This window comes from Triturus cristatus, chromosome 5_2 (assembly GCF_964204655.1).
Source record: "Triturus cristatus chromosome 5_2, aTriCri1.1, whole genome shotgun sequence".
Taxonomy (NCBI): domain Eukaryota; kingdom Metazoa; phylum Chordata; class Amphibia; order Caudata; family Salamandridae; genus Triturus; species Triturus cristatus.
In genome coordinates this window covers 889,228,748-889,242,736 of record NC_140588.1, presented here as the reverse complement: position 1 = coordinate 889,242,736, position 13,989 = coordinate 889,228,748, and the positions used below count along the sequence as shown (strand labels likewise).

The window sequence follows — 13,989 nt, the reverse complement described above, 5'->3', positions numbered from 1 at the left end:
GTGGAGTATGTGGCACATTCACATTCAGATATAAAAAGCTGTATCCTTGGAATCATGTAATTCCTGTGGCTATGGTAATAATGGGCTGTTTTTAGGTTTCGCCTAGGCAGCACGTGCACTGTCTCTTCGAGATATGCTGTATTCAGGATATGTGCACTAAGCTCCGCTCATTTCCTGCCCATCTTTTTAATGGACTCCTGTTACTGGCTTTTGTAAATAGTGGCTTTTGCTTGGTCAATAGGCTTAGTATTCCCTCCTTTTCTCTTCTTGTAACCTCCCATGAGGACACCCCCTGTTACATGTGTTGTTACTTGGAATCTGTTATTTGCCATTTTTGAGCAGTATTTTCTTTTTGAAGCACAGTGGCATGATGTGTTGGAGCTTCAATAATGGCGGCCATGCGACTTTCTTATAGCACGGCTCGCCCAAATCTTTTTTATTAATATTATTTTTTTTTATGCAGCACAGCACGCCAAGCTTGATATTCATGGCGGCCATGCGCCTTTCTTTTTTTTTTTTTCTTCTCTCCCATGCTGCGTTTAAACTTCAATAATGGTGGCCGTGAGTCTTCCTTATAGCGCGTCCTGCCAAAATACTTCCATTTTAATTTATAATGTTTTATACAATGCAGCACGCCAAGTGTATTCATTTTGTGATGGCTTGGCTCTGATTTTGAGGGCACCTGCTTTGTCCTCAGACTCCCAACACCGTTCCACTTTGCAGCTTACCCACTCCCCAATCAAATGACCCATGTCGGCCACGAGCCTCCTGTTGCTGCTGCCTGTATGCTTATTATTTTTTATTGCGCCCCTTTTACTGCCAACCTTGCTTCTCGTAAGCAAGGACTATAAGTACAAAGTGCGTGTTTACGCACCGCTTGCAGGTTTTCCAAACAAAATACAATGCAATGCCAATAGCTCAAACTCTCGCAAATGTGAGACCTGTTGCATTGCAAATGCTTGTTTTTAATGGCGCTTTGCACCTTGAGTGATGTTGCAGGACTGCAAACTGCAGGTGCTACCATAAGTCCCCAATTTAGGCCTCGGGAATAACATGTCCAATTTTGGTGCTTACCATACCAAAATTGACAGTAAACACTGGGCCTTTGTCCCCATTTAAACTCCAGCAGGTTTGATCTGCTAAAATTAAACAGAGGGTGTGAACTTTATTGCATCCTGTAATTACAGCAAGCAATTACTTCTGTTGCCACTTGTGTTGCATTTAGGATATGTTTTGTTTTAAATCACAGTCATATATACTAGGTGCGTTGACAGGTCAAACCTGGTGATATCGAGGGACAGATGGTCATAAATATTGTGACATGCACGTTTTGATGTGGTAAGCGTCAACGTCCCATTTCAGGGGCTTAAATTGGAAACAGGCGATAAGTATTGCACATGATAAATCCAATACCCATCAATGTTGAATCCTATTGTGTACGACAATTATCGCATAAAAAATTGGGCTATTCGTAATGAGTGTCAATATTTTGAGGTCAAAATCGAGCAGATGTTTGGCTTACCGCTAATTTTCCCCAAAACATTGCATTCTGATATTACTCTAAATGAGTTCATGAGAGCGGTGTTGGCCAAAGCGTATATAACCATTAAAACAAACAACCTTTACTGAACATTTGTATAGCCAGGCTGAACTCACCGATATTTTTTCTCTAAAAGTCCTTTGGCGCATTGACTTCCAAACTTGTAATGCTTTCCCGGAAATCAAAAGACCTTATATTTTGAGGCTCGGTCATATGGAAATATAATCGAAAACTTTTTACATACTCGAGTTGTGTTTTAGCGATAAGTGGCATCATTATTTTAGTAGTAGCTCGGTAATATTTGTTTTAATCTTTGGTTTGCCCCTGTAGTTGGTGGGTTTTGTTTTTCTGGTGCTTCGTTTACAAACCTTTAAATATTACAGAAAAAAAAGACGAGAAAACGGGAGACAAACAACCGTTCTCTTATAATGAAAAATCGCAACTTTCACAGTAATTTACGTGTTGAGAAGTAAAAATATAATACGTACGTGTACAATTGCGCATCTTCTAAAGAGGGGGTGCCCTGTTGGACGGATATGCTTTTCAGTCTAGATGCAAAGCCCATGTCGCGGGTATTTATACTTCCCGCTCAAAGCCTTGGCCTTCTGTAAAACAAGTGAACTGAAAATGAGCCACTTTCTGTCATGTAGGGGGAAAGCTGGGAACTCGCAACTGTGGTTTCCCCAGAAGTGACCAATCCTGTAAAACACGTTTCCTGTAAATGTCAAGAAGCTGTAAAAAAGGGAGGGGGTGCATGCGCACACCCTCACCCCATTTTCCACACAGCACTGGTGAAAGATTGCACTAGAGCAGAAGGCAGTGAGACTGGCTCCGCCTCCTCAAAGGTGCAAGAAAGGTGTTTCTTCTACACGTGCAAGGAAGGAGGCGGGGAGCGCCAGGTGACTGCCGGTGAAAGCGAGCGCGCGGCAGCACCACACCTAGTTCAGGCGGCGCAGCCCGAGTCTGGAGCAGGTGAAGGAGCGCGCGGAGTGTGAAGAGCTCGAGCCGAGTTCGAGGCGCAGGATCGGGAGTGGGACCTTGCCCGCCCTCTTGGTTTGAGCCGGTCCCCGGGGCAGCGAGTGGACGCCGGGTAGGATGCACCCGACGGGGATGTGGGCGATCCTCCTGCTGATACTGGCGGCCTGCACCCTGCCGGGCTCCCGGGCGGACGCCTCCATCTGGACGGCCTACGTGAACTGCACCTACACCATAGACAACCACACCCGCTCCGACGTGGGGGAGGTGGGGATGTTCGGCCAGCACTCGCCGAGGACGCGGGTGCAGGGGCTGGTGGCGGTGCCCGAGGATGATCAAGGCTACACTGCCTGCACGCTGGGCGCCAACTTCTCGGCGCCGGCAGAGGGCGCCTGGATAGCGCTAATTCAGCGGGGCGTCTGCACCTTCCGGGAGAAGATTGAGAACGCAGCCAACAGGGGCGCTATGGGGGTGGTGGTGTTCAATTCCGAGCCCGGAAACAGCGTCACCACCATGTACCACCCAGGTGAGTGTGGACCTGACACCAGCTGGTCATCCATCCTGCTGACGAGCCACACTGAAGGCAACGAGCCCACCAGGGGCTTGAGATTAACCCCCAAAACTACACGACCTAAACCCTTATTGCAACAGTGTCAGTGTATATGTGGTAAATGACCAGCTGCCCAAAATATAATCCAGTAGCCATACCTGCAGACCAAAAGCCTCACCTATGTGGGACACCCAGCTAAACGGCAAGTTCCAGAATGCTGTTTTGTCACCTCTTCAGCCAGGACTGGTTCTGGGTGTCCCCTCTGCCACAGGAGTACTTTACAGCTCGGGATGGTAGTTTCCTTTGTGTCCCAGTAATTTATACATTCACACGAGGCCTCTAATCTATGGGATGAAATACCCTTTTCTGTGCATTGTAAGGCTATTGTAAGTCGCCGAGGAGTTTAAGTGCTCAGACAGAGGCACAAGGCCTCGGGTCGATCGCCTTTATTGGTCACTGAACTCAAAGGTGACTTGCAATATTCTTATAATGTGTATGCAGTAAGGTAATATTGTAGCCCATATAATAAATTGGCTTTGCTGCCTCCTTTTGAAGACATTAAATGGCCAACAAGTTGCCATGCGTGGCACCTACTTCAGGTCCTGCCTTTCACCCACAGTGCCTTGCATGTTGAGATTTTCAATTTGATAGAAAACTACATGCCCCAAAGTGTAATCTGCAGCCGGCTACGAAGAAAGACGTAGATGATGGTGTGGGGGTCTTAGTAACTATGCTAAGGCAACCTCCATGAATTAGCAGTGCTGGCTCATCCAAAAGATAAAAACAATTACTTTAACTGAGTGAAAGGTAGTAGAGGAGCAAACAAACAAGTTCCTTTAGCCTTCGCCCCCGAAAGAAGTGATGCATCGTTTTTTAGATGGACCTGTTCCCCTCATTCCTGAAGCCTGCCTTAGACAGCCCGCAATGCATCCCATTTCAGAGGAAATGGGAGAAGTTGGAATGCGGTCCCAAGTACTTTCTCTGTGAAGTGACGGTATATTTTAAAAACTGCTGCTGTGCTCGCAGTGCTTCGGCTATTGCTTCACGCAGAGGGAAGGTCGCTGTTTGAGCACTGTGACGTCATGAGTCACTTGTAATAACTCATTACAAGCATTTTAGTGTATCATTTTTTTGTAATAGACTTGTTACGACGTCAGAGCGTGCCTATAATAAGAAAATGTAATCTACATTTTTGGGAGATTAGGAGCTCCTATGTATTATATATGGGTAAAGTACCCCTTGCCCTACATCATAAGGCTATTGCACGTCACCAAGAAGTTCATGATCATATGGAGGTACGAGGCAGAAGGCTGAGTGCATTTATGTGGTCATGGAACTCCGAGGGGACTTGCAGTATCCTCTCAGTATACGGCAGAGGGTATTTTATTAATTCCCCCTTTCCTGATTTAATCTGCAACTGTAGTTGTGCCCCAAGGCCTGCATTTCACCCTGGCTTCTGGCAGTAGGCATTGTGGGGTCAGAACTCCACTGTAATAACTTATTGCAGTTGGGCCTCTACGTCATTTTGTTATAAATTAAAAGACAGGCTTTTATACAGGCCTTGCGGGTCCCGTGTATTATAAATAAGGCTCCCAGTTTTACACTTTTACTGATTTTTACAGATAAATACAGACAGAAAACAATGTTTTTCCTGGCTGTATTTATTTTTAAAAGTGGAAAAATATGGGCAATTGTGTTTCTTGTGAGTGTCTGTCCGGCACATAGACCGCATGGAGAGTTAAAAATAGGCTGCTACTTCTCTAAATATAGACCTATATTGAGATATATTTCTGGTATAATGCTAATATTTTCCTCTGGGTGTAGTGTCTCACTATATTTGGCTGATTAATTTGCTAAAACGTGACGGGCATCAAAATGAGTGCATGTTTAGAAGTTCAATAAATGTGGAAATGTACCATTTCAGAACTCATTTATTCTCAAAACACATCATATGAATAAATACTAATAAGATAAATGCAGACTGAAATGATAATAAAAAAAACATACAATTGTGAGCCCTAATTATGAGGCAAATTAAGAGTGCTGAACACAGAGCAGATGCCTGATGTAGTATGTACCTGACATTCGGTTACTCACTGAAATATGCATGGTGTGTTTTTGATATCTGTCAAGGGTAGTGTTTTCAGTTAGGGCCACAGATTGCCCGCTCTCTAATCCCACCCCCATTATGTTCCTGGGCGAAAACTCTGCATGGAACTTTAAAAATGGCTGCTTGAGGCCTTCCCCCGCTCAAGTATGGGAAGAGCAGGCGCACGCCGACAGCTGGGGGCCTCCGAGTAGACATGCCTTATGCAAGTGCAGTTAAAGGGAATAGAGAGAGAGAGAATCCGTTCCCAACGCTTTTTAGTCGTGACCTATAGGTGCTGCCAGAATTACAAAGTTGGAGACGCTTGTTTCATATAAATGCCCTATTACAAGGAAATATTGTGGTTGGGGAAATGGTTACTACACAGGAACGCTGCATATTTTCCCTTGTTTCTATTCATGAAAGTTAGAATATAACTTTTTCTCTCCACACAAATTTTGTCATGGTGAAAATTGTGCCAGGGAAAAAGACAAGTTCTGTTTTGGTGTCTGCACGTTCTGATTTGTACACAAACTGCAGTTTATGCTGGATCCTGACTATTGGAAATATGAGCCAAAAGGGGACGATTGGTTCAGGAAAAGTAAGAAACCCCTCAGAAACGGGTCCTTTAGGAGAGGGGAAACATGTTATAACCAGCCCTGTGTCATTGTTCCTCCTTCTATTTTCCTTGTGGACATGTTGGCTTTTGTGACTTTGTTAGTGTTTTTTAATAACGGCCTTTATGTCAGTCATTGTTTGGACACATCTCCAGTTTGTAGCCGTTGACCTCTTCCAGCAGAGGTTCTGCGCATAGTGGTTGAGCAGCACCTGTGGTGATAGATAGGTGCTTGGTTGGTTACACAAAGTGTGTGGGTGTTGTATCTTGAGAAGTTGGTGGTGGGACAAAACACGACGTGTAGAGGGGCTACTTGCTGGTTTTATGCCCTCCGCTTCAGAAAGGCACAGGAACAAGCAGGTGCTTGTGCCTTGGGGGCCAGTTCGGCTAATACTTTTTCTCGGGAATCAGACATTTGTGACATTTTCGAAGAATTAATTGTAAGCAACGGTTTAATTTTAGGTCTAGTAAACAGGCCATGTAGACCCCAAAAGCAAACTGTAAAAGAAGTGAGAAAACCCAATTAATTCAAATGTTACCATTTTGTGCAGAGTTTTTGCAGTTTGTTAGTCCGTGGCGCGGTAAAATCTCACCCCCCAAAAAATATCTTAAGTTGCTAAAGGCAAAATGCTGGTTCCAATTTCTCAGGAAGAATTGGCACAACGTTGCGCTATAAGGTTTATAGCTCGCTATGTCTCATTTCCAGCTGCAAGTCTCTGCGACTCGGGTGTAAAACTAGGGGGGCTGGTAGATCCGGTAGCACAGTTTCCACCTACCATATGCCCAATATTTGAAAGTTGGTTTGGCGTGTTGCAGAATAGCCAGGCTAATTCTGTCACTCTTGGCTGCAGGTGCTCGGCAATGCCGAGCCCCCTATCGAGACTACCAAAGTACTACCCATAAATGACCAGAGCTGTGGGTAATCCCCAGAGAGGAAGAAACTGTCCAGTAATTGATCCTATTGTTTTAGGAAGAATTGAACGCTAAGTCTTCCCTGTCATTCAGATGAACTTCTGAAATGGATTTCTGCCAGTGCTTTTCTGTTCTTCTGAGCTTTTAGGCTTATTTAGAGAGTAGGTTAAGCTCTTGAGGTGCTACTTAATTGACACTAATGATTAGTATTTTATACAGACTTGCATTTATTCAAGTGGAAGAAACAAGTGTGGAATGTGGTAACCTTGTGACCTTAAGCGTTTCCTCGTGTGTTTGTGACAGTATCTTCACAAAGAGATCATTCACTGTATTTCTTTGATGCGATGTGGAAATATTTCCTTACTTTAAATCTGAAGATGGGCAAAAACAAGAAGTTGTGGTTATGCCATTAGTTTTTTTTTTTTTTTTTACATTCCTGTAACTCCCAAAATGAGTGGCACTTACCAAATAGTGTCCTGTTTAAAAAATACTCTGGGCACAATTGTATAATGATTCACTGCTCTCCCATAACCCAGTGTACAAATGTCCCTTAGAGCCGCCATTCACAAGCTTTTATATTCTGCCCAAAAAGAACAAGGGATTATGTATTTGCTTTAATCTCAGAATGTATCTAAATGCAGACTAAACCACTAATACCTCAAACCTCCCCTCACATTTTTTTAACCCCTGTGGTTACATGCCTACATTAACATCTCAATGCTCATTTAATTCAGCCTAATTGGATGTTGATTCCTCAAAATGTGAACTCTTGACATCACATGCCATGTAACCCCCCCCCCCTTTCCGATGTCACAGGAAGTGACATCAAACAGACTTTGATCCTGTGAAATCACAGGAAGTGACATCATGTTACCCACCCTGATGTCACAGGAAGGGACTTCTCAAGGCATTTGACCTGATGACATCACAGAAAGTGATGTCATGTGACCTTTTGACCCCATGAAATCAAAGGAAGTGACATTCCATGACCTTTGGCTCGGTGCTATCACAGGATTATGCATCTAACTTTTGGTTACTTGCATAACACACAGAGGCTGGAAAATCTCTACAGATACAAAATAAGTATCCTGACATACTTCAAATTCTATTGAAAATGCAACTACATGCATTGTTTCAGGTAGTATCTTCAGGTATACAATTAAGATAATGTAGCATTGATTAAGAACCCATCAAATAGTGTACAATAATGGAAAAAACGTTAGTCCAGTTGAAATCAGCCATTATCAAATAACTTATAAAATGGGATGGTTGATGGGCCTATAATGTTCAAAACAAGTTCCCTTTTATTATTTGTTTTAGATACTAAGAGTACCATGTCATTAAATCTCAGTTTAAACGATGGAGGCACCTTGAAGAAGTGAGGAACCACATGTTGCAAAAACACTGAGACCAGCGCAGGCTCGTATCAAAATGGTTACGAACACGGTTAACCCCCAAGCCCTCACACACACACGTTGCACAACATTTTGTCCATTGTGGAGTGGCTACACATTCACTGGTGTCTAATCAAGGGTATCTTGAAACTTAGATAACAGTGCTGTTTAGTGCAGGTCAAGTTCCCCAAACAACCTTCCTTGCAATGACATGGTATACATACTTCTAAGCCTGTGGATCCATTGAACCTTTTGGGGTTTACTATCATTAATTCATTCTGCAGAAAATCGTACATCACTGGCACAGTACTTGTGCTGATCAATAATATCTTATTTCATTTCACCTGCGAGCGTTAGCATGCGCGGCCAGTTTGACTACTTCTTGTAAATTTAAAGATTTGCAGTTATTGACGCACCATGACCGCGATGCTTATTTTCTGACCTTACTTTTGGTCATTATACTTGTTCAATATGTAAGATCGCCCTGATTTCAGGCATTTACATGGTGTGGATCTTACACGATACATGTACTGATCTTTCAGGAACTTTTCACCAGTTTACAAGATCTATAATAAAGAGTACATTATTGATTGTTAGCCTTGAGAAAGTCTTTAGTACTGACCAGTACTGACGAAACACGTGTTGGCTATGTTCTATCTGCAATATTGGTTTCTTAAAGAAATAAAAAGAACGTCTTCTACTGACATCTTGTGGACCTTGCATCATATCTTATTGGACTTTGGATTGCCATACATGATTTCATAAGCTGTTAAATTACTTATTTGACTTCAAATGACTAATGGTCCATATTACTGGTTATTAAGTAGGACCTATTTACGCAGACTATGGGTGTGCTGCATTAGTTTTTGTTTCTGATCAATAATATGCTTGTTCTGCATCAGCATGCCTTACCAGCAACAAACATCTTATTTAACAGCCAGAACGCCCAAAGGCATGAATGCTTGCTTTACAAATGCAGATTTTACAGTCCACATTTGAAAATGACTCCATTAATCACTGCTCCTAAAGCAACATTTTCCAAATCCATCACATACATATACAATGAATCATACATGTGCAAATCCTTGTATAGAAAGTGTTACATAAGGCAAAGGAGACTACAACTGGCGCAGAACCACTAGAGAAATGGAAACATGAGTACCAACCTGAGCCTGTGAGCGTGAAAAGAATACCGAATCTGCCGGGTACCAAACCAAGCCTCTCTTAGGGGGGGGGGGGGGGCGGCCATCATTCTCTTTGGGGGCAGGCTGTCTAAATGCCTCCCATGTGGGCACAATGCCTGGCTCAATTTCTCTAAGCACATCTCATCATTTTGTGGGCAGTTAAAAAGTGGAGACACCTTGAAGAAGTGAGGAACCACATGCTGCAAAACACTGAGTCCAGCACAGACTCCATATCAAAATGGTTACCAACAGGGTTAACCTCCAAGCCCCCACCCCCCAACAGCACAACATATTGTCCATCGTGGAGTGGCAACACTTTTACTGGTGTCCAATCAAGGGCATCTTCACAAAAGAATGAGAGACTGAGTTGGGCATCCCTGGCACTTATCCGCCTCCTGACCCAGACATGCGCACCCTTTAGAATCCTCTATCTTTAAACTACTCTTCCACTTTTCAGGACCGAGCATACCAAGTCCAAGCAGCATGCTTCAATACAACACACAATAGCATAACATGCTATTCCCAAACTCCTTAAAGTGCTACAAAGCCATCCAGCTAGCAGCAATGCACCAGACAAATGCTGGCAACATACCATTAGTATACCACTTGGTCGCACGCTATACGTAACATGACATTTGACGATTTAAAACTTTGTAGGAAGAATCATAACAAAGCATAATATAGGAGAAGTTCAATATAACAAAGGATGGACTAAGATGTTGTATCTGAAAATACCACAACCAAACGAAACAACATAACATACCAGCATCGCTCAACATCGTGTAACATAACATGGCATACCATTCCATGGCATATAAAATGGAACAGCATAGCCCACTGTAGCACAGTATACGCCATGCTAGAACAAAGCAACACATTAAAATAACATGCCATAGTACAACACAACATGGCAGTGAATAGCAAACACACTACAGCATAGCCTCACGTCCTATAACCTAATTGATTTTAACATACCATCAAAGCATGCTATGACATGAAATGATATCGCAAACCATATTGTACCACATTATCATAGTACACCCTAGCATGTCACACAACACTACGACAAAACATGCCAAGGCACAGCTTATCGGAGAATAACATGCTATAGTATAACATAGGATTGCAGAGCATAGCTAAATATATCTTCACTGCACCGCAGTGCCTCTCTTACTGTAGTATAACAAATCGCAGCATAGCATAGCTGAATAACGGGCTGTAGGTTCTCTCCTTACCTGCGAACCCGGGTAATGCTGTCCTGAGATTCTCAGCCAGTACTTACTTGCAAGGGATGAGGTATTATTAATAAATGGCGGCCGCACGGATGGTTGAGGCTCGGGACTAGAAAGGGACTGAGCCCCCCTCAACGGCCTGTCCTCTCCCGGTGTTCAGTGAACCCACCTAGGTGAGGCAGCAGACAAGAAGGTGGCGGCAGGAGGAGCTGAGGAGAGCACACAGAGGGCACCGGTGCTACACCAGGAAAGGCTGCGGGCGCAGGCCGAGGGTGCAGAGGAGCTGTAGGGAAGGAGCCACTGAGAGGCCAAGCGAGATGGAGAGAGATGCTAGAAGGTGAGAGGAAGCAGCTGAGGAAGGGACAGAGGGCAAGACACTGGACACTCAAAGGTGCTGAAAAAGCAAATCCTTCACATGACCTGAGCAGAGATTGTATGTTTAGGGCACATGGGGCAGGATATATAAAGGTGTGGGTAGAAAGTTAGTGGCAGAGATCCTACATTGTGTACAAAGGCCAACTGGACTGGAGTTTATTGCACAGGAATACCTGGCACTGCTTATAGGGCAGGTGCTACGTTTATGGTGCAAGTCAAGGTGAACAGTGCTTGGAAAGTACGTGTGTGTGATGGTCAGTGAGTGGTAAGAGCAATGTGTGTAGGATATTAGGCAGAGCGTGGGGTGGAAGGAGCATTGTGCTGGGTTATCAGGGGCAGTGAGTGGAGGCCGGGCATGGAGAGTGTACGTAAAGCAAAATCCAAATGGAGGGCAGTCTTTGTGTGGAAGTGACTGTGTGTATGAGGGTCCTTCAAGTTTGCGTGGATGGCTGGCAGAAGGCATTCTGAGGACAGCAGCAGTTTGAAGAAGACGAGGACATGTGCATGTGGAGCTAGGAGAGTGAGAGACCGGGAGCTAGACATTGGTGGGGGGTGGAATGGGGTGGTGTAGAAGACTCGTTTCCAGCTTTGAAGTTGCACACTAGTGGCACAGTTCGTATATGTAGTTTTGCTTCCGGGCTCTGCTCTTACAGATGCGGGTAACTCTGCATCTGTACTGCCTCTATAATTTCGATCATCCTTGCAGCCCCTGGGGGGTGGCAGTTCTTACTAATTCAGGCCGCAGTTTACACAGGACCCACAAATGTCAGGGGCAGGCAATGTGTGATACAGAAACTCTGCCAAGCACCCCACCATCGCTGCAACAGGTTTCTTCAATTCCCGCTTTCAACTTCTGCTTAATTGATGCGCTACAGATACGAGCTGCAGCGCGACTCTGCCACCACCATTAGTTAGTGTAGGACCAAGCACCGACTTGCTGCGCACACTAAACAGTTGGGGTAGCTTGTGTGTCGCCAGGCTGTGTTGCCTGCCCTTGCTGGTGGAATTATCCAGTCGTAAAGCGGTATATTCAAATATGTAGACACTACGTGGAAAACACAGTAGTGAGTAGCCCTCTGATTGCCTTATTAATGCGCGGTCACTCCAGCCTGAGCCAGAGCTGCAAAAAGCTAATCAAGACATCTGTTTCTGAGCCCTACGGACTGGCCATTAGTATTTTTTGCAGATCCGCTTTCCCCTGACTCTGGTAAAGTGATAGAGCACCTAATCTGTGTGGACTAGATGTTTTAGCCTCCCTCGTCCTAGCGCAGTAGCGAGTACATTTTTCGAGGTAGCAATTACATTTTTTGAGGCCTGTTTTGGTACTGATTTTACCACCTCTGAGGCCAACGACCCCTGGCGGTCCCTAATTGACGTCCATGTCAGCCTGCTCTCCAGTAAATGCTTTACATTCAACAATTCATATTCCAAAAATTGGCATTAAGGAGTGCGTTACTGTTGTTCTTTAGAATTGTGTGATGACGCTGCAGTTGATTACTAGGGAGTTAACTGACAGACTGCTGCTGGTGTTGTAAGTCCATGTTTGGCTGCATGTCAAAATCATTCCCTGAAAGGGATGAGGAAGATATTTGGAGAACTCCAAGTAATTGTGAGATCATTTTAGCTTTATAGAGCACTTACCATAATTTGTATGACCTCCCACATTTTTTCATTAACTGCGGTATCTCTGTAGGAAATCCTTTGTTTTGCAACTTTGATTTCAGCAAGATACCATTCGTGTGTGCTACACTTTTATCATAAGTACAGAATGTTAGCACTTTAGTTGCTCAATCAGAACTTTGTGGTAAAATTGAAGTTGATCATAAGAGTTGACTGACAGCCTGCTGCTGGAATTGAAATTACATGTTTTGTAGCATGTCAGAATGTTTTACTGAAATAGACAAGGAAGATATTGAGAACTCCTAGAATATGTCTTCATTTTAGCGTTCTAGAGCACGAACCATAATTTCTATGACACAATGAACCTCCTCATTTTGTTCTAAAGGAAATGTTTTACAGTTTTGGTTCTATTTAGATAGATTCAGGTGTGCCACAGTTTTGTCATGAAAACAGAATGTTAACACACTAGTTGTTCATCAGAAAACCTAAAGCTGCAATAGAACCCTAGTGAATCCACTGACAGGCTACTACTATTAGAGCTACCTGTTTTACTCCGAATAGAAAATGTGCTCTCATTTTAGCTCCTGCAGCACCTTCCATAACCTCTGATAAAAGCTTCCACGAAAACTGTTTTCTTCAAACATGGTTCATCAAATCCAGCAGACAGTCAGCAATTTTCTCAGGGTAAAATCACCTTGGAGCAACCTACCATTTCTAAAATTGCTATGCTATCACCAATAACATATTTATATTGTACTCACTATTGTAAAGTTTTGTGCATAGCACATTTTGAGGGTCACAAAAAGGTGCACATATAAAAGATGATAGATTTTACTCACTCTATTGTCCTTTTTATATGTGCACCATTTTGTGACCCTCAAAACGTGACATGCACTAAAATTTACAATGCATTCTAATAGGGACCCTGTCCCAGAGCCCTGTAGTAGCTACCACAACATGTTCTCAATATTGTGCCCAGCCAATCAAGACAGGGTTCCCTTTAGGACCACCCCACGTGGTGTGCTAACCATGCCCGCTAACGGATAAATAATTCATTTTCAGGATGCAGGGACCATGTCTCGGAGTTCTGTAATGTCTGCCACCACATATTGTTATGGGTCTGGTCATCCACAACTTGCTAGTCCCCTGTAAAGTAGCCCATTAGAGTATATCTGGACTAGGCATGGGCTACATTTCCGTTCCGCTCGTGGAAATTGCGATAATTTGACATTTTCGCGTTCCGCGGAGAGCGCGAAAATGTCAATTTCCGCATTCCGCAGCTTAGCGATAATTTGGTTCTTGCTCACGCTGTAAAATAATGCATTCGCGCGCGCGATTGCCTTACCTGAATCCCCGCGTTCACCGACAAGTTTTCCCGATCCAGTCGCGTTCTCCACAAGATGTTGGATTGTTGGTAGCCATTTGCGCTGTCTCGCGACCGCAGTAATCTCATTGGTCGCGTGATCACGTCTTTCTTCTCGCGATCCTGCACCGCGAGAAGAGTG

At 43.9% G+C, this 13,989-nt stretch overlaps 1 protein-coding gene across 2 annotated transcripts in view; it reads left to right on the top strand.

Moving 5' to 3' along the window:
- The window catches only part of RNF128 (ring finger protein 128), a 651,941-nt gene that overhangs the window by 319,582 nt on the left and 318,370 nt on the right, over positions 1 to 13,989 (top strand). Inside the window, exon 1 of one of the 2 annotated variants that reach the window (XM_085608032.1) lies at positions 2,309 to 3,041. The exons of the other annotated variant lie outside the window; for it this stretch is intronic. Coding sequence (XP_085464158.1) covers positions 2,636 to 3,041 — 406 coding nt within the window. The 5' untranslated portion in view covers positions 2,309 to 2,635. Of the gene's footprint in view, positions 1 to 2,308; positions 3,042 to 13,989 lie in introns of those variants that run through there. 2 annotated transcript variants of the gene reach the window in all.